At 41.7% G+C, this 21565-nt stretch overlaps 1 protein-coding gene across 3 annotated transcripts in view; it reads left to right on the top strand.

Moving 5' to 3' along the window:
- Window positions 1-21565, top strand: part of SCAF11 (SR-related CTD associated factor 11) — an 85885-nt gene that overhangs the window by 52550 nt on the left and 11770 nt on the right. The window contains exons 8-13 of one of the 3 annotated variants that reach the window (XM_019514619.1): window positions 941-1047; window positions 2185-2274; window positions 4893-5005; window positions 14740-16228; window positions 16394-17502; window positions 19186-19529. In XM_019514619.1, coding sequence (XP_019370164.1) covers window positions 941-1047; window positions 2185-2274; window positions 4893-5005; window positions 14740-16228; window positions 16394-17502; window positions 19186-19529 — 3252 coding nt within the window. Of the gene's footprint in view, window positions 1-940; window positions 1048-2184; window positions 2275-4892; window positions 5006-14739; window positions 17503-19185; window positions 19530-21565 lie in introns of all 3 variants that reach the window. The other 2 variants (XM_019514618.1, XM_019514617.1) reach the window with 2 other exon arrangements.

Here is a 21565-nt window from a genome sequence, read left to right as displayed (position 1 = left end):
CACTGGGAAGATCTTGTCTCAGTATACAGATCAGGACCCTCAACTCATGATTTCTCTTAAAATCTTGTCCAACTCACCCCCACTATCCTGTTCTCTCCTGTTTGTAAACAGCTGCTTCTTCCCTCTCAAGTGTCTCTTATGCTTTCACCTTCATAATCCAGTCCTTTTTCAGCCTCTGAATTGCTGTATGCTTCTGTCCAGTGATGTTGTGTGCTTTGCTGAGGTTTAACACACAAATTGAGAAGCCTATTGCTTCTGCTTCTTGCCTTCTCTGCTTCTAAGTCCTTTAAAGCAGAGCCCAGTTGCATGAATTGCCTCATAAGTCTGTCCCTATATATCCACAGGTCTATATACCCAAAAGTCTTCTGTGCTGCTCAACTGTCTCCTTAGGGTCTCTCTACTAAATAGTGACTCAGGCAGGCTGGTAACCAAGCCTTTCCTTTTTCCAGTGCTGGAATTAATACTTCTTCACCAGAATAGGTCAATGGAAGTATCAATTATGAGTTATCAATGACGAAATAAGTTTTCTTAACCTTTTTTAAAACTGGTCATCATTTAACCATTATGAGCATGTCCTTGTGTATGGGGTACACAGACATTTTGGCACACTTGTTAAAGGAATTACAAAAAAAGGATTGAAAAACATTCAAGAGAGTATTATTAAATATTTTTATATGCCAAAGCTAGAGAATATTTTGAAAAATTAAAATTGCATTGTGAAGAAGGTACATAAAGAAGACTAAATTCAATTACTTGAGAATAAAAAACAGATTTTAATTGGCTTTAACTGCAAGCCAATATTGGATTAATTATATAGCCAGTGAGATGCTTCAATATTGTTATCTAAATGAGATTTTACTAGTGTATTTCTGTAAATCAACATGTTTTCATTGCTAAAGAATTAGTATTGGATCTGTTTAATTTTAATTTTATTTTGTAGCCCAGAAGACAGACCTGCTCAAGTGAGCATTTCAGAAATCATTTCTACAATAAAATTCCGTCCAGTATTCGCACTGGAGAATCTTTTTCTGGTTATAGAAGTTACTGGTTAGTATATGCTAATGCTTTGCCTGCAGTTAGTTGCATTTTAGCATTGTGGATATCATACTTACTTAAATTATACCTCCATTTACGTATCATTGCCTGAAAACATTGAAAAACTTTCAACTTTTTCTTTGCTTACTGCCAAGCAAAGGTCTGTGGTTATCCTTGAAAATGTTAACGATTAATATCACAAACTGTTTCCTTTTCACGAGTCATCTCTGTTCAGCATACTACCTGATTGCTTGCCCAAGTCTGGGCTTTATGGGATTTAACCACATATTTGAAATACAAGCACGTGCTTAAGTGCTTAACTGGATGAATTCAGGCCTTAAATACTTAGGAAAGGGCCAGAAAAAGAGAAGTGCAGGAATTTAGGTTGCTATGTAGGAGGGAGAATCTTCTTTGATTGTTTTACTCAGCTCAGTGAGGAATACTTGTCTTTACCTGAACCACCCTTGCTAAGTTGAACCAGTATATTTAAATAAATCATTAATAAAAACACAAATGACTTGAGAGTTGGGAAGAGTGGGGTTAGGGGAAGGAAACATTTGGGACCTCATGAAATACAGAAGTCTAAAGTGATAAAAAAGTAATTAATGCCTTAAAGAATATTAATTCAATAATATAGAACCTAAAATGGTACTCATATATCTTGTATTATAAGGGAATAAACTTACTTGTCCTATGTATATCAGTGTGAATTTTGCTAGGTTTGTTCAGTTTCTTCAGTTTTTAGCTTCCTCATGGACCTTTTCTCAAAGTTGCACATTTTGAAAGCCTCCCTAAAGGGAGTGAACAACTGCTGATGCACGACTCATTCTAGGAAGTTCATGAATTCAGTTCTGCCTTGACCTCTGAACTGTAATATGGCAAATCATAACTTCAGTTGTATCTATTTAATCTGGACAAAAGGTCAAAAACACCATCTTTATGACACTTCAGTAACTCCTCATCTACCATAAGTTTGTGTAGTTGTGGGATATTCTTACTTAGTGGAACATTTTAGAGAAATCAAATGATACCATTTGAAAGTGTTACAACATAATTTGGTGAAAATGCCTTTTAATATGTTGATTGCTAAAAGTGCAAAACATCCATTACATAAGCTTATTTAAATATGTTTTGAAATTTATCTTTCAGTACAGAACTTACAGAAATTAATGCAATGATAAGGCAGAAGAGACAAGAAATAGAATTGTTATGGTCTTCTGTGCGAGCTAGAGTTGAAAGGTAAATGAAGTTTATCTAAACTGGTTGTGCTTTGAAGTGGTTAAATGGGAATTGCCGGGTTTAAAATCAGATTTGGGATCAAATTGCTTTTTAGGTTTAATATTGTTAATTATAAACCATAGAACTAAAATTTATGTCCTCATAATTTTCTGGTTTAACAGTGTGTTGAACTCTGGTTTAATGGAGTTTAAGACCTTTTTTATATATATTATTGTAAAGACTTGTAATTGCTTCTCTTACGTATCAGCATGTTAACCTTGCCATATACTGAATTCTGAATCTGTTGTACATATTCAGACTAACAGCCCTGAGAAATGCTTTGCATTATTTAAGTGATTGCAATTTTTCACCATATTTAAATGTTTTTGTGCAATACATAGTTAATTTGTGGAATTCATTGCCACAGGAGGTGGTAGAGGCAGGTGGCATAGCCGGGTTAAAAAGGGACTAGACATATTTATGGACAAATCTATTAATAGCTGTTGAAAACAAAGATTGGAGATGTTTTCTTTGGCATGTGTAAACCAATGGTAGATTCCAGGAAGGCTGATATAAGGGATACATCACTCTAGATCAGCAGTTCTCAACCTTTTTGGACTTTTAGGCCAGTCCCTTGTAGATGCATGTTATTGGTTAACCATTTTAACCAGTAACATTACGGGAGTTTAAACGGGTACTTAATCATTATTTACATTCCTAGAGAAAACGTAAATCTTGTAACACATAAAATAGAAATAAAGGAAGGAGCTATCATGGGCTCAGCTGATTTAATATCTACCTTATTTCTTGTATAATTTAGCAACCATCAAAATATTCATCAAGATATTTGAACTTGTACATTTAACTGTCTCAGATCTAGTTTTTACTACTTGAGTGTTGGACACCACACATGATTACTCAGTAGTAAAAGTGGAGTGTGCATACAAAGAACAACCTTACTATGGAGTATCTTTTTTCTGGGATAAGGTTACTCAAGGGGGAAAAAACCTGTAGTAACTTTGCCTGATGGTCAGTTCCTGGGAGAAAATGTCTACTCCCTCCCCCAGCTCAGTTTCATCCCTAGGTGGATATTTGCCACCTAGGGTTCTCTATACAAAAGATCTCTAAACAGCCTCATGTCATCTAACAGTGGGGCTCTGTAATAATACTGCCGACTGTGGGTAGCAGCTTGAGAAGACTTGGTCATGTATTTCACACTATGCAGTAAATTTACTACAGAGTGAAATCTGGGACCAGTTACTCTATAGGATTTATGTTTTGGTTACGCACGCCAACCCTGGAGAAAAAATTCCATCATTTTTAACCTCTAATATGTTTCTCAATTTTTAATAAACTTGTTATTTAAACTAATTAGTTAAGCAAACTGACATAAGAAAACATTCTCTGACCGGCAGTAAAGGCTTCTGCTGTCTAAAGTTGATTTAACGTTGTTGGAGTTGTGGTTATAGGTGCTTAGCCAGTGATTTCACCAGGTCGGTGGGTTGACTTACAGTGGGTAGAAAATATATTCCCTTTTTAATATTGTTTAAGTTTATATTAACTTAAATTAGAATAAAAATGCTTGTCATTGTTTTATGTTTATTTTTTTAAAATATACTTACATGAGAGATTTAAATAAAATCAACTTTTAAATGTACCAGTGAAAATCACCTTAAGTTGCATTTACAATCACTGTAAGTAGATTTCAGCATACTGATATTATCACAGTTACCTCCTTTTACAAGAGAGATCAAAATATCCTTGGACCAGTTTTAAAGATGAGGAAGCTGAGAAATGGAGAAAGAAATAATTGCTGAAAGTCACCTAGCAAGCTAATAAAAGAGCTTGGTTTAAAATTCAGGTTTTTGTCACACTCTTTTCTGTCCACTTTGCCTTACTGCATTAAACAGTGAATATTCCTCATGTGTCAGTTTTATGTTGCAATGGAGCAAGATTCTCAGGCAGTACTTTGCTGTCTGACCAATGACATGGGCAATGTGTAAGGGGTGCACGCGGGTGTATGTGCACCCCCTGAGATTGACCATTCACCCCCTGGAAGCGCCAGCTGCGAAACTGGAAGTGCCAGTGGAAGTTTCATCGCTGGTGGTTCTGTGCTTGGTGATCTGCTGCTGGGGGAACCCTCCCAGTCTTTGATCGGCCAAGGGGACACTCCTGCCTTCCCATTGGCTGTCTGGTGCCCCCATCAGACTTGGGAGGCACCAATTACCCATAACCAATCACAGTCTAGTCAAATGTGCCTCAGAGTGAGTCCCTGCTTCAGCCTAAGCTAAAAATATGGAGTAACTTCAGAGTGCCACAGCAGGACTCTAGATTGTCTTTCCCAAACCCTACTGCAGGTTTGTTACGTTTTTAATCAGAAATATGTAGAGAGATAAATCTTAATCTGTCTGCTGGTAAAGAAGAATTCTTGGAAAAAATATGTTTTCTGAAGAAGAGCTTATTTATCAGCTTTTAGTGTCTGTATTGTGTGTTTATCTGGTAGTCCTGGCTAGGCCAGATATTCCATTTGCTATATGGTGAAACCTGATACTATTTACTTAGCGTATTAAATGACACTATAGTGCCTTATTTCCAAAACTACTCATAAATCATTGCTTAAATGTTCTTTAATTTTCCAGCATTCCCTTCATGTCTTGTGAAGCTGAAGCTGAAATAGAAACTTTTCTCCTTGCTTCAACATCAATGCCAGGAACCGTTCTCCCAACAAATAGCCGACCTTTGGAAAACTTTGGTAAACTTTTTTTTTGTAAGTTTTATTTATAGTTCATGTAGACTTATTGTCCACGTATGATTTTTTTTTAAAATAATGTGTAGTAAGGTAAGGGTATGCGAAACTGCGAAACAGGCCGTTTTCAATTCAGATTCAACCTGAATTGGCAGGCAGTGATTTGATTCATTGATTCAGATCACTGTCCTGATTTGATTTGGCCAAATCCAAATCTGAAGATTCAATGCTGATTTGGATAATCAGCGATTTGGCCACAGACACAGCTTTAAATGTTTTTTCTACATACCTTGAGGTATCAGGCGCGGCTTGTGAATGCAGAGATGGTGGGGTGAATGGAGCATCCCATAGCAGCGTGGGGGGGGCACCCTGCATGTTTGGCGGCGGACCCACTTCCAGGTCCATCATCGAGTGCACAGGGGACCCTTCCACATGCCCTCCCCCGCTCAGCAATCGGCTGCAGGGGGGCTCTGGGTGCCCCCCCCAGACCCAGGAGGCACCAGTCGCTGAGCTGGGAAGAGAAGGGGGCGTTCCACGCGTGCTCCGCAGCAGACTTGGAAGTGGACCCGGAAGTGCTTCTGGTCCACTGTTGCGTCTGCTGCTAAGCATGCTGGTAATGACACCGACCCCCCCCCCCCCCCGCCACACTCCCATGGGACACTCCATCTGCCCAACCATCTCACTGTTCACAAGCTGCCTGGTACCTTGAGGTATATAGAAAAAACATTTAAAGGTGTGTTTATGTCCAAATCATCAAATCTCTCCAAATGGATTTGGAGTGGTCCAATTCCACTTGGAGAGATTAAAGGGTCTCCTGATTCTATTCAGATTTGGAGATTCAGCCACTGAATTGGGCCGAATCTCCGCCAAGTCGAATTGGCGACCCAAGCTTTGTATAGCCCTAGTGTGTAGCTATTAAATTGTAACAAAATGTAGTCTAATTGGTAAACATCAAATTCATCTGATTTATAATCTATTTCTGTGGTTAAAATGTACAGAGTAAACTCTCCCACTTGCTAAATGGTCTATTACAACAACACACTCCTTTTCGTTTGGTGCAGAGAAACATGCTTTCTATTTTAAAAGGTTTCTTGTGTAGTTTAGTAACTATTTTCTCTATCAACATTGTAGGAAACTTTTTTAGTCTTATAACTTTAGCAGTTTTGTTGACGCATTGTTAATTGCTTAAAAACACGGAGTGGGCAGTGTAGTGCGGGGAACATTCCTTTCTTGTCTAGCTGTTTTTAGAAGTAGTTCATTGGTGGGTTATGAGAGTGTTTGGGCACGACCCTTTGGTGGGTCATGAGAAGGTGTTCGTGTTACACCCCACAAGCTTTGGGGAAGAGACTTGCAGAATCATTTGGTCTTGAGGGAAGGAGGGGGCAAGGAAGGAGCGCACACTCTCTTCTGCCTCTTGCTGCTGGAACTGCAGTCCAGTGCCTGCTTCAGTCTCTTCTACCTCCAAACCCAAAGAGAAGAGAGCTCTTTCTCCCCTCCCACAATCTCCAGTATTCTGAAGCAGGAAAAGCAGAGCTCTCAGCAGAAGCAGTAATTCAGATTTAAATGCCAGGTAAGCATGGGAAGAATCTGAAGGCTGCTTGCTCGAACAGGGACACAGTTGGCAAGGAAAAGGAGTGAGAAGTGGGAGGGAAGAGTGAGAGCAGTTCTTATTGCAAAAAAGAAAAAACACTTCCTAAATGTTTCTGTTAATTTTTTTCCCTCTTCTTAGTCCTTTCCTGGTTTTATGTCAACTTGTGCATCCAGTAGCAATAGGTAAACACATTTATTCCATTAAAACAGTTAGAAATTGAATAATTAATGTGGATGTTCCAGTTATGTTTTCAGAGTTGACACTTACTAATCCATATCCTCTCTGTTGGTTCTCATGCTATTTGAGATTCAGGAGCACACTTCAGTAGTTCATATTTCAAAGGACTAAAATTTGAGGGGCTATCCACAGGAGGGAATTGTTTTTAAATAGCAGAATAGCAGTTGCTTTATAGCTATAGTCAATTTTCCAATGCAGACAAGAATTTTTATATTTTTCAAATGAAAGATTTTAAGTCCTCTGGGTATTGGAGGCTGGAACAGAGAAAAACTTGACAGCAGCTTAACACTTTGTTACTCTCTAATTGTAGCTATAAAGTTTGAAGTTTTATTTGACTATTGTTTTAAATACTGGTTACTTTAATGCACTTTTTTCACCCTTGGAAGAACCCAACTTTCTGGTTGCAGACATTTGACTTTATAGCTGGGTTTAGGAGTTAGTGAGAAGGGCTCTTTACAGGAAGCTTGATGGCTTCTATGTTGTAATAGAGAGGTGGGGTAAGAAGGAGCATGAGAGAAACAGCTGTTTTTTAATGATGCATTGAGCAGGGTTCAGGGAAACTTGCTGCTATGAACAGTGAGAGTGCTAGACTGCCTCCCCTTAGATGATCATTTCATGTCCTGTCATGTTCAAATTTCAGTCCAAAATGGGCACATACTACTGCTTGATCTATAGCCTTAGTGAGGTCCTCATTGGCATGTGGTTCCACTATCTGTGGGCAGACCAGTTGATGTTTTATAGTCTCCCAGATTTGTATGTGATGTTTGCATTTAGAGTATTGCCACAGATAATGTGTTTTTTAGTCTTACTGACCCATGAACGGAGGCAGTTCAAGCTTCTCCATTCAAGCTCTGTGTCTCCATGAAGATGTTTGGCAGTTTTGATACTCATCCTAACTCCTTTCTGGGTTATGTCACCATAATTGCCACAATTTTATTGGTGTGGCATAGGCATAATGAGATGATGAGGCTTCTGTGTTAATCTGCACCAAAATAAATAAATTTATAGAATTTATAGGAAAGATTAAAACAAGTCCCAAATTATTACTTGTTCTGGCAACTCATCTACAAGTGCTGATGACATTACTGAGTGAGAGGGTAAAAAATGAAGGCTCCACAAAGGCAGAGGAGAGAAACTGACAAAAATAATATTGCAAGACAATCTACAGAAATACAAAAATGTAATCAGAGAGAGAGATGGGAGAGAGGGCCAGAGAGTGGAGGGTGAGAGGTGAAATGAGAGCGAGCAGAAACACTGGTCTATTAGGAGAACTTGGAGGAACAGATCTGAGTGTTTCAAACTCTTTGTAGATAATTTATCCTAAAATTCACCTTCCTTTAATTCTATGGAGATAAAGGGCAGTATGAGATGGGAAGCAGCAACATAACCTTCTACATGCACTTACCCGACTTCTGGTTTGCATCAGTCATTTGAAAAGCTTACCACAGAAGAATAGTTGGTAGTCCACTTTCAGTGTCATGCAAGTAAGTCTGAGAGAATATCTATAGAAGATTCATACATTGTAAGGCTGGAAGGGACCTTGGAAGATCATTGGGTCCAACTCTGCACCCAGCAGAAAAGATAACTGGGGGTTAGGTGACCCCAGCAAGGTGACTGTCTAGTTCAGGGCTCAGCAACCCCTGGCACACGTGCTGAGCATGGCACGCAAAACCATTTTGCCAGCACACCACTGCCAGACCAGGCTCCAAGCAGCTGGAAGCCACTGAGCCCAGGCTGCTCCCAGCAGGCAGCTGGAAGGCTGCAAACCCTGCTGCAAGCAGACTGGCCTCCATGGGCTGGCTACAGACAGGAGGCTGCAAACAGCTGCTCTGTGCCTACATGCCGGAGCACTCCAGCTCCTTCCAAGGAAGACATTTTTCCAGGGTAGGTGATTGCACCACCTCTGGAGGGAACTTATTCCACAGTCTGGACACCCTGACGGTGAAGAAGATTTTTGTATTGTTGAGCCTGAATTGGTCTTCCAGGAGTTTGTGACCATTACTCCTAGTTTTGCCCTTAGGTGCCCTGGTGAACAGTTGCTCACCAAGCCCTTGACATACTCCCCTAGTGTAGCGGTAAGCTGCTACCAGGTCCCCTCTCAGTCTTCTTTTCTTCAGGCTGAAGAGTTCCAGATCCCTCAGCCTTTTCTTGTATGGCTTGCTGTGTAAGGGAATGATCATACGGGTTGCTCTTCTTTGGAATCCCTCAAGCCTGTCCATGTCCTTGTTAAAGCGTGATGCCCAGAACTGGATGCAGTACTCCAGGTGCAGTCTCACCAGTGCTGAGCAGAACGGAAGAATCGCCTCCTTGGTTCTGCTGGAGATCCATCAGTTGATGGATGCCAGAGTATTATTTGCCTTACTGGCTACAGCATGGTACTGCTGGCTGATGTTCATACTGTGGTCTTTTATTACCCCCAGGTCCTTTTCATTTGTGGTGCTAGCCAGTTTAGTGCCACCAAGCCTGTACGTGTGGTGGGTGGGGGTTGCTCATCTCAAGGTGGAGCACTTTATATTTCTTGACGTTGAACTTGATTAGATTCTGATCTGCCCAACTTGCTAGCCTGTATCTGTAGCCTATCTTCAAGCATGACCATGCTTCCCGATAACTTGGTGTCGTACGCAAACTTGGGCAATGAGCTCTTCACTCCCACATCCAAAGCGTTAATAAAGATGTTGAAAAGTACTGAACCAAGCACTAACCCCTGTGGGACACCACTGCCCACTTCTCACCAGGATGACACAGATCCGTTAACTACGACTCTGGGTCCTATCGTGCAGCCAGTTTCTCAACCACCTGCCTGTCTCGGAGTTAAGCCAACAATCTTCCACTTTTCTCGTGAGAATGTTGTGGGATACTAGAGCAAAGTTCTTTTGGAAGTCAAGGTATACAATGTCAACCTGGTCTGTCGTGTCCAGGTGGCGAGTTACCTGGTCATAGAAAGAGATGAGTTTGGTAAAGCAAGACCTGCCTGTGATGAAGCCATGCTGGCTGTCATTCAGAATCTTACCTTCTGCAAGCTTACTGCAGATAGACTCCTTGATGAACTTTTCTAGGATTTTTTTAGGATGGAAGTTAGGTTGATTGGCCTATAGTTACCCAGGTCCTCCCTCCTGCCCTTCTTGTGGATGGGCACAACATTTGCCCTCTTCCAGTCCTCAGGGGCTTCTCCAGAGTGTCACAAGTTGTGGAAGAGTTTTGCCAGGGGTTCTGCAATTACTTCGACTGGCTCCTTCAGCACTCTCTCAGATGAAGATCATCTGGTCCGGCTGACTAGTATATGTCTAATTTTTTTAATTGGTCATACACCAATTCTATGGTATTAACAAGAAATCAATTACCCATACCTTGCGCATCCTGTACTCTACCTGGCATTGTTATCCCCTTGGTCCGGCGAAAGACGGAGGCAAAGTGGTCATTCAGGAGTTCAGCTTTCTCCTGGGTGCCAGTAACAAGCTCTCCTGAGTTGTTGGGCAATGGCCCCACACTCCCATTTGTTTTCCTCTAGTTCCCTATGTACCTAAAGAAAGACTTCTTGTTGTCCTTGACTCCTGTTGCTAATCTAAATTCGGTCGATGCTTTAGCCTTTCTTATCTGTTCCCTGCAAACACAGGCCATCATGGAATAGTCCTCCTTGGGGCCTGCCCAGAGCTTCCATTATTTATAAGCCTCTTTCTTAAGAGGACTGTGATTTCCCTGTTTAGCCAAGAGGGCTTCCCAGCCCTTGTTACCTTTTCTTTGCATGGGAATGGACTTCCTTTGTGCTTCAAGGATAGTGTCCTTAAGGAACAACCACTCTTTGTGCACACCTTTCACCTTTGGTTCCTGGTCCTGCAGCACTTCCCTTACTAGTGACCTAAGTTTGTTGAAATCTGCATTTTTGAAATCCAAGACTTCAATCCTACTATCAGATTTGTCTGCCTTACGTCAGACAGTAAACATGATGGTTTCGTGATCGCTGTTGCCCAGACTTCCCTCTATATTTAAGTTGGCCACCAGGTAGTCTCCTTTGGCTAGGAACAAGTCCAGCAGAGTGTCACCTCTGGTTGGCTCATGCGCCTCCTGAATCAGGAAGAGCTCCTTGACACAGGTCAGGAAGGTTTACAGCCGGTCCAACTTGGCCAAGTGTTCTTCCCAGGAGATGTCTGGATAATTAAAATTACCCTTGACAACCATGTCATGTTCACATGCGGCCTCAGTCAATTCTTGGGTGAACTCCAGATCAAGTTCCTTCTCTTAGTTTGGTGGTCTGTAGTATACACCTACAGTTAGGTCTCTCTTGCTGAACCCTCCCCCCACAACTTAACCCAGAAGGTTTCAGAATGTAATCTGTGAGAAGCCAGCTTTTATTCTTAAATGAATTATTCTTACGGAGGAGGATTTTGAAAGACTTCAGTTACCACGTTGAAGAGTTTAGGTAGTGTTTGTATAATTGTACTGCCTACCTCAACTCTGTTTTCCCTGTTGATTCTGAGACAAAATACCCTGTATTACACTCTGGTTTGGGTAGTCAGCCTGTGCTTTTTGGTGCAATTAGAACTTTTATTTAAAAAAAAAAAAAAAAAAATTACTCTCTTCTGTAATTTTTTGCTGTTTATATTGTAGTAAGAAATATTTCATATGTCAAAGTGTTTTCTCCTCACTGATGGATTTTGGAAGTGTGACATGGATTGTCATTTCTGCCTTTCCCTTATGAATCCTAATCCTGATTTTCTTTCAGATACCTTGCAAATATTTTCTGAAAGAAGGTCAGTTGCTAAAGTTCACGATCTGTGGATAGAAGTGAATGGTTGAAATCTCTGGCTTCACCTTTCAGGTCATTTGACTGTAGTTATAGCAGGTTTAAAGAGCTGATTAAGTTTGCTTTGAATTTCAGATGTTTGAGACTACATAGTTGGTTGATCAACATAAGATTACCTCCATAGGATGTCAAGGGCTGTGCTCACAGAGTAATGTCATTTCAAACTCCTTTGCTTACCTGGCATTCCTTCAAACCCCCTTTAGTTCTTTTGTTGTCTCAAATACAGAATCTTTTATAGAAATTCTATTTTTCTCAACACCAGTTGCATTGGATTCTCCATCACAGTGTTTAAACCAAGATTGGATATTTTTATAGAAGACACCTTCTAGTTCAGTTTTAAAATCCTATGGCCTACTTTATCCTGGGGGTGGGATCCGGCTAAAACAGATGGGCAATTATTTTGGCTGGAGGGCTGCTTAATGAGTTTTGGTGAGCTGTCAAAGGCCACAAGGGTAGCCTCACCCCTTATAGTTTCATAGTTTCTAGGGTCAGAAGGGACCTGAGTAGATCATCTAGTCCGACCCCCTGCCATGGCAGGAAAGAGTACTGGGGTCAAACGACCCCAGCAAGGTGTACATCTAACCTCCTCTTAAAGACCCCCAGGGTAGGAGCCAGCACCACTTCTCTTGGAAGTTGGTTCCAGATCCTAGCCGCCCTGACGGTGAAGTAGCGCCTCCTGATATCTAGCCTAAATCTACCCTCTTCCAGCTTGTGACTGTTATTCCTTGACAGGTGCCCCACCCCTTGGTTGCCATCTTGGGACCAGAAGTCCCATCTCTAACTCCTGCCCGGTGCCACTGGAAGTCTCTTCCAGAAGTGCTCCTTTTGTGGGGGAAGTGGCAGAGTTGCCATCTTGGAACTGGAAAAAAAACCCAAATTATGTACTGAAAATCAAACCTCTACTACAGCATGTTTTGTTTCAAAAAATATTTTCATCCTGATTTTTGTGTGTTTGTGTAGTATATATAGAGGTGATTTGTATAATAGCTCAAAATCAAGTCTTACTCTTGTATACTGTTTGTGGGGTGTGGTTGGGGAGTGTGTGCATGTGTGTGGGTATGGTGGGGTGTGCATGTTGGGGGGGCCCCTACACACTTTCCCTCTTCCCCCCCACCCCCCCATGGTGCACAGTCCACTGACAGCAGCTGGTAGCAGGCACAGCCCCCTGGTGGTATGTGGCTCTGGCCAAATCCTGGAAGTTGCACATGGTGGAAGGGAGAGGGGCCAGGCCACTAGATCCATCATGTGGGGCTCCCCGCTGCTCCTGTCTGAATTCCAGGAGCTGCACGTGGCAGCAGGGAGTGGAACTAGACCTCTGGCTCCATCACGCACAGCTCCCAGCTAAGTCTCAGGAGCTGCATGTGAGCCGTGGGGAGTCTCGCACGATGGAGTTGACTCTGGCCCTGCACTCCAGGCTCCGTGCTCCCACCAGCCCTGGCCCTGCACTCCCTCCATCCTGCTCCAGCCCTAGCCCACTCCTGCCATCACTGGTCCTGCACTCCTGCTCAGCTGCATCTTACCTTATGCCCACTGCTGCTTCCTTACCTGCTGCCTAGAGTGCTGTAGCAGGGACAGGAGGAGGGGCCAAGGGAGCCAAGCAGTTCCGTGGGTAGCTGTAGCAGCCCTGCCCAGCTGCATACACTGACCAAGGTTTAGGGTCCTCCTGTGAGCAAATGTGGGAGCACAGACTGCTGCCCTGCCAGGAGTAGGTGGGGCTCAGTCCCACATGGAGTGCAGCAGGGGCAGCCACATGTGGGATACAATTAATTGTTGGGCACCCATCCGTGGGCCAGATGAAATCACCTGTCAAGCCGGATCTAACCCACAGGCCATATTTTGTAGGCCCCTGGGCTAAATAATTACAGTGTTCCCTTTTCTGCCCTTCCAGATTCATAGATCATGAACCATTTTGCAACATACCTTTTATAACCTGTCCTCAAATGACATGCCACTACTTAGTAGGCAATGTATTCTATTAGCAGAGTAGCAGATGAGGCTTTAGGTCTCTTAAACACTTGTTATGTTGTTTATTCCCCTTTTGGTGAATTCAGAAATCTATTAAGCTGAAACGTTTCACAGTGTAAAATCATGGGAAATATAAGAATAAGAATTCAGTAGCTTCCTATTAAGACTTGGAATTGTGACTTTGTAAGCATGGTACCATATAGTCTGTCATTCTGTGACAATGCAATCTCCTGCAGAATCCCGCTCTTAAAAGAGAATTGAGTTCTAGCCCCTATGATTGAAAATATAACATTAAAGTTTGAATTAAAATATAAACTAATGTTCTTTTTCTAAATCTGGATACAGCCCGAAACACTGATTTTAATGACTGTGATGTGTCTTTAATTGCCTTGGGATATTAGCTTTGAAACTGTAACCCAATTTAAATGTCAGTATTGTTAACTACTGCATTGCCAGTCATTTTAACAAAAGCAGCTAATTTGCTGGTTTATAATCCTGTACCAGATTATATGCTTTCCCAGATGCAAAAAGTCCCAACTGTTCTCTTTCCAGCTGTAAAAACCTCTAGCTTCACTATGACAATTTTTTTTAATAACACTTGTACAAAAATCTTTGGCACATTGAAAACTGAATTATGAGCTGTACAAATTAGCACAATATCAAACCATCAAAAGAGGTCCTGTGCTCCTGGTATTACTTACTTTCACCACAATCAGTTACTGGAGTGGCCTCAAGTCACAGAGCTTGCAACTGAGTTTATATTCAGTTGATCGTGGAGCACTCAGGGAGGGTCTTGTGTGTAATGTGGAAAGGTAAATTTGCATTGTCCAAATCAGATTTTGGTAGGAGTGATACAGTTGGTACACTTTTCCTGAGATAATACATTGATAGTAATTTTTAAATATGCATCTTGCAGTAGTTTTGAACTTTGCATTATGCGTTTGCAAATATGCCTTACTCCTAGCATTTTTTGCCATTCTGTGCTTTTGAAGAAAAAACATGCATTGGCTAAAATGATAGACTTAGCTATTTGAGCCATCAAGGATAAAACTACAGAAGGCTATCTATTCTTCCTTAAATGTTAGAATGTCATGTTAAGCTTAGCTGGCATATTTATTGGATTTTAATGTTTATTTGTTATGTTAGAATCCTCAGGTAAAGGGTATGCTGTTGCACATACACAAGGAGGAGAAGAGAAAAAGCAAGCTTCCGGCACATCTGGCACTAGAGGAACTAGGAAGAAGCCTACAAATACTACTCCAAGAAGAAGATCTGCAAGGAATAGCAAGAATGAGGCTATGAGTCAATCTCGAAGTTCACCGAGATCAAGTAATTCTAGATGGAGTGCCCCTGATGATGATGACTCGTCTCTGAAAGTTTCTCCTGCAGCAGCAGAAGAAAAACCACTTCCAAAACGAAAATCTAAAAGAGGAGTTAAACAGCAGGCACCTGTAGTTAAAAAAAAACTTAGAAGTTCTGTACGCACAGAAAAATCATCTAGTGATTCAGTGGAAGATGATGAAGCTGCTGAGTCTGATGCATCTCCTGTGTTGGATCAAGATCACCGGTCAGATAATGAAAGCCTTCTGCACAAAAGTAATGCAGAAACAGAGTCTGCTAATGGCTTGGAAAGCTGTAGTGAACATGTAGAAAACGAGGAAATTGCAAAAGATTATGCTCAAGAACAGGGTATTTTAGAAAATGCAGACTCAGGTTCTTGTACCCAAGAACCTCCTGCTTTACAAGAAGAGAGTCAGAAAGTTGAAATAAAAAGTGGCGATGAAAACATTGCAGATTTTGAGAATGAGGATGTCTGTGAAAATACGTTTGATACAGTGAATACAATGAATAGTCCCAGAAATGAATTATTGGAACATTCAGTAACACTTAAAAAAATAGATCAAACATTTATGCCCCAGGATGAATTATTGGAAAATACAGAAACTTTGACAGAAGCATATCAGCCACTAGATAGTCCCAGAGACAAACTGTTGGAGTACCCAGAATTAGTGGAAAATGATAATAAATCATTTGATAGCCCAAGAAACAAACTGTCTGATCCAACTGACTCTGTAGACTTGGATGGTTGTGAGGGTAAAGAAAAAAATTCAAATGATAAAAGTGCAACAGTTCAGAACTCACCTGTTCAAGATGCTTTAACAGATGTCTTAATAACTGCTATTCAAGATGTTAACAAATTGGACCAGTCCTTTAAAGAGGAGAGCATGCCTGTAAATGAAGAAGTCAGAATTGGAGAATCATCCAAGATAATTAATGAACAATCTAATACACATTTTAATGAAGATAACAATGAAATTATACCAATGGAATGTGATTCATTTTGTAGTGATCAGGCTGAATCTCATATCGAACAGTCACCATCACTTAATTGTGTAAAACCAGTGGAGGCAAATGCCTTATCTCAAGAGACTGAAAATTGTACATTACTTTCTGACAAAAAAGGTGAAAGTAGTTTACCTGAAACAGAGTATCCAACAGAATTTAAAAAAGATAAAAAGACTCGCACCAGACGGTCTAGATTTCACTCTCCATCAACAACCTGGTCTCCTTCAAGGAAGGGGGGCAGGAAATCTCAATCTCCATCACCCAAAAGGGAGACTATCAAAGAAGGTGAACGGTCTCGCTCACCCAAGGAGATCGACAGGGAGGGCAGGCGGTCTCGCTCACCCAAGAAGGAGATCGACAGGGAGGGCAGGCGGTCTCGCTCACCCAAGAAGGAGATCGACAGGGAGGGCAGGCGGTCTCGCTCACCCAAGAAGGAGATCGACAGGGAGGGCAGGCGGTCTCGCTCACCCAAGAAGGAGACTGACAGGGAGGGCAGGCGGTCTCCTTCACCCAAGAAGGAGACTGACAGGGAGGGCAGGCGGTCTCATTCACCAAAAAGGGAGACTGACAGGGAGGGCAGGTGGTCTCGTTCACCCAAAAGGGAGACTGAGTGGGAGGGCAAAAGAACACCTTCACGATCTCCCAAAAGGGAGACTGTCAGGGAGAGCAGAAGATCTCCTTCTCGATCAAGAGTTAAAGATTTCTCTCCAAGGCAAAAATCTAGGTCTCAAAGCAAAGATAGAGATAATGACAGAGATAGCCAAAGAAGAGAACGTGACAGAGACAGAAGAAGTAGGAGATGGTCAAGATCCCGATCTCGATCCAGGTCAAGATCCCGATCTCGAACAAGAAATATGGGTCCTTCCTATGCTAGGAATGAGAGAGGTGGTCACTCACCTCGGTGGAAGGAGAAATGGAGCAATGACAGCTGGAAAAGTCCAAGGGGAAATGATAGGTACAAAAGAGGTGAACAAGAGAAACAAAATGAAAATATGAAAAAAGAAAAGGACAATATAGACAAAGATTCTAATGACCATTGTTTGTCTGACAAGTATGGGAACGATTATCCAGACTGGGTAATGGAAAGAATAAATTCTGTTCCTGAAACTAGGAGCAGAGAGAGAGAAACTTTTAAAGATCCACAGTGGGAAGACAACAGATGTGATAATTCAGGATATTCTTGGAATAAAAATTTTGGTTCAGGTTGGATTTCAAATCGTGGCAGAGGTGGCCGAGGCAGAGGTGGCCGAGGCAGAGGTGGTTTCATGTATGGAGACCGAAACGAAAATCATTGGCAAAATAGAAAACCCCTCTCAGGGAATTCAAATGGTTCTGGGAATGAAACTGTCAGGTTCCCAGAACATCAACCATACAGGCGTAAAAACGAACAGGATTTTTCTTTTGATACGCCTGCTGATAGATCTGGGTGGACATCTGCATCTAGTTGGGCTGTAAGGAAGACTTTACCTGCGGACGTGCAGAACTATTATTCAAGAAGAGGACGAAGTTCCTCCAGTCCACAGTCTGGATGGATGAGGCAGGAAGAAGAGACTTCTGAGCAAGGTATTTTTTTTTTTTTTAGATCTAGGGATTTATATAGGGAAATTTTTTTTGACTTTTTTACTGTTTTGTCCATAAAATGTAACTCATAAGAATGTCACAACAGATGACTGGGAAATATCCTTGTTAATTTTGACCCTGCCTCTATACCAAAAAAATGCTTCTGTCTGACCATTCAGTAAATTAAGAATTAAATTTCTGGCCCTTGGGATTACAATGCAACCAAATATACCCTTTAAAATATATATTCTTTTGCTTCTTTAACTGATGCACTTGTAAACTGGTAAAGTGTGATCAGACGAGAAGTAGTTTCATTCAGTTTCTCTTTCCTTTTTTTTTAATTAAGGTTATTTCTTCAGAGAGATCTTACATTTCCTTTGAAAATGCATGCATTAGGTTTAAGAATTGGTAATTAGTTGACCTGATGGCACAAAAAGTTTAAAAGGTTTAACGCTCATGTGTTCCTCTAAAAATATTGGTAGTCATATTCATGCTATAGAGAATATTCAGTAGAGAACGCTTGTTTCATTTGGTGGTAAATTTACGGAGATTTAGCTCATTGTATCATTGTAAAAGCATTTAGGCATAAGAGTTGTGTTGCAGAGTTACCAGTCCACTGTGTTTTTTCATAAGCTGAGTATGAGCCAAGTGTGCTCTTATGAAAAAGCTCAACAGCATACTGAGCTATATTATTAGAGCATCACTTGTGAAGTAAAGGGGAGATGGTGACCATCTTTTGCCCAACAGCCTAACTTAAGGCGTTCACTTGGAAAGTGTTCTTCCTGGGTTCCAGGCCCTGTACAGCCTAAATGGGGTTGAACCCACCACCCTCTACTTCTAGGCAGCCAAGAGTGAAAGATTCATGGGGCCAGGGGAAAATTAAGGGGGCCTTGCTGTGGTCCGCAGAAGGGGAGAGGAGAGCCTTGGGTTCTGGCTCCAGTTTCCTGCTCCCATGGCCATTTATGCATTATTCTGCCCATGCTGCCAAACAGTCACAGTGTGTTTTTCTGGTAAGATTTGGGGACTTATGCAGTCTTGCACTTTTTCAAATAGCAAGATCAAACTGGGAGGTAGGGGCCTAGGTAGTGTCAGATTGCTTCTGAGTGTGAGCACTACTAGAGACCAGTTGCCTGAGCTGTAAGCAGTCATCTCATTTGTGGTGATTCTGGTTGTCCTGGGTTTTGATTTGGATCAAAACAGGAGTGTCACAGCCCTTTACATGCGTAGCCCTTCCAAACTGCATTATTCTTCTGCCAGTAGGTGGCAAGAGAGAGCACATGTACTGATAGGCTTGTTCCTAGAATGATTTGCAGTTAATTTAAATCAGCTGCAGTTAACCTGGATGCACACAGTGCTTGGAAAAACCCTTTTTAATACATTTCACAGGTACTTGAAGTTAGACAATGGGTGTGACCATCTATAGGATCCCAGGACAAACACTTTCCTCCTGGGAGACATCCGTTTACAGCTATAGAGATCTTTCTAGGTCAAAATACAGGAGTATAAGGAACCTAGATACCTTGGTGGTTTTGTGGCTGGTGAATGGGTCCATGGTTGTGACTTAAATGTCTAAAAGCCACCTAAGTGGCACCTAGATTTACTCTCAGAGGTGGCGTACGATCTTGGTGTTAGTGTGTTCGAAACACGGATTTTTTACTTTAAATACTGTGTTTTCTTGTTTGATAGATCCAAACCTCAAAGACCAAACAAACCAACAAGGGGAAGGGTCTCAGCTACCAGTAAATATGATGCAGCAACAAATGAATGTCATGCCACAAGTGAATGCACAACACCAGCCTATGAATATCTTCCCATATCCAGTCAGTGTTCCTCCACCTATGATGAATATCCAACACAATCCATTTAATATTCGTCCTCCAATACCATTGCATCTCCATGCAGGAGTGCCTCTCATACAGGTAGCTCCGCCTACCAGTGTAACTCAGGGATTACCACCACCTCCACCTCCTCCTCCACCATCCCAGCAAGTCAACTATATTGCTTCGCAGCAAGATGGAAAACAATTGCAGGTGTGTGTTTTTTTTCAGAAACACGGATCTAAACAGTCATAAGACAGAGCTAAGCCATGAATTATAAACAAACAAAAGCATCTTGCTTTATTTTGGTGCTGTTTGTGTGAACAGTTCCTCCTTATCCTCCTACCCCCCAAATGATCTTATTGAAGTATTTATGGAGAAATGAAGCCTAATTTAAAACTGAACTTATAGTATATAATTTGGTAATGTTTCTTTTTATTACAGTAACATGCTGATGCACCAATCAAGAATGGGGTGTTGCAGTTTTCTCATAATTTGTCCACTATGAGATTTTTTTGTGGGAGGAGAAAGGGGGTGGGGTGGAGTTTTTCAGTCTGTCTTCTTTCAACTCTTTCTATTATTTAACATTCTTTTGTATTTTCTTTCATTCTTTTGTGTATGTCATATTATTTTGCCCCTTGCATCGTTCCTTGTCTTGGGAGCTTCAGTTCTTTGTTTATCTAGTCACTACCAGTTTGTTATGCTGGGAATAGGTCAGAGCATCTGCTTGAAACTTGTAAAGTGTTTTGAAGAAGTATTTCGACTGGTGGGTCAGTCCTCACCTGTAAGCTTTTCCTGCAGTCTTCAGTTATAGGAGTCAAAACAGGAATCACGAAGAAAGCTGGGTGGCTTCCACTAGGATGTCTGACACTTTACCAGGGCACAGAGGAGCCGTCCTTCAGTGTGTCAAGTGAATCTGGAGTTCACTTTGTTGTGTATTGATCCTCTGCTATAGTCTGTGTCCCTAAGCTACTTTGACATACTTCCCTTTGCAATCCAGGTTTTAAAGCAGCGTTTCCCAAACTTTACCTCACTTACTGCCTCCTAAAAAGATGAAGTGACTTGATTGAGCATGAAGCTCACATGCAACATCTTGGAATCCTGTATTTTAGATAGTACTCACTTTCAACTTGATTGGCAAATTTGCCATTATAGAAACAAATCAAAAGGAGTAGTGTATGTTTCAGTTAGTGTGAAATATTTCATGTGTCCCATGGGCCAAAATGATGAAGTCCTGTTTTAACTGGTAGTAGGCAGAGTCTGATAGACTTAAAACTATTACAGTTAGAATTTCAGTTTAATCCCAGAAATGTGGGAGCTGAATTTGTGCTGTAATCCCTTCCCTAACTGAATTGCCCAGTGAAGTGGTAATTTGGCTTGTAAATGCCAAGTCTGTGGCTCGAAAGAATGGATGTAGAATTGGAACAACAGATTTATTTGACCCTCGTCCACCATCACACAGTGGTATCTTTACAGGAGCTGGAGTCTGTTAGTAGCTGACTGAGAAACTTGATTAAAGGATCTTCTGGGAGGATCTTTGTTAGATTTGCCCTTTATTGCTAAGGTCCTTAAGGGCAGAAGCATGCAGTTGCTTGCCCAGCACAGAATTTTATGGTTCTCAGTGGAGACATGGGTCCAAAGAAAGGCAGGGAACAAAAACAGTGAAGGGCTTGGAAGGCAAATCATATGAAAAGAGGTTGAAAGAAATAGGCATGTTGAGCTTGCAGAAAAGGCAATTAAGAGGGGGACATGATAGTAGTGTTCAGATTATCTGAAGAGCTACCATAAAGAAGAGAGAGAGCACTGTTTCTCTGTTGCAGCAGCGTAGGACACGGAGCAGTGACTTGAAATTGCTTTTAGAGTAGGTTTAGATTGGATACCAGCACAAACTTCTTCACTGTTAGAGCAGTGAAATAGACAGGAGCACATGCCTCCGCTCCACCCTGCGTGGATCAGGGGAACTGTGCGGTCCAGAGCAGGTGGAAATTGGAAAGGCTCATATTCAAAAGCAGCAGAATTAATCAGAGCACCACGATTAGATACAAAAGAAAAGAGAACCGGGATAGTTCACGGAGTGGATAGGATGACAGAAAGAGGATCTCTGGCTATCTAGTTAGGGTGTGTGGAGCTGGGTTTGCAATCACCAGCTTGCAGTGCAGGATGGAGGGTGTTTGGGTTTTCTTATGCTTTTGTGCTTTGCTTGTTGCTATGTGGGGCTGGGAATCCCCCCCCCCCCCCCCCCCCCCCCC

Source organism: Gavialis gangeticus, unplaced genomic scaffold (assembly GCF_001723915.1).
Source record: "Gavialis gangeticus isolate Ggan-Ray unplaced genomic scaffold, GavGan_comp1, whole genome shotgun sequence".
Classification (NCBI taxonomy): Eukaryota; Metazoa; Chordata; order Crocodylia; family Gavialidae; genus Gavialis; species Gavialis gangeticus.
This window is presented reverse-complemented; position numbering and strand designations above follow the sequence as displayed.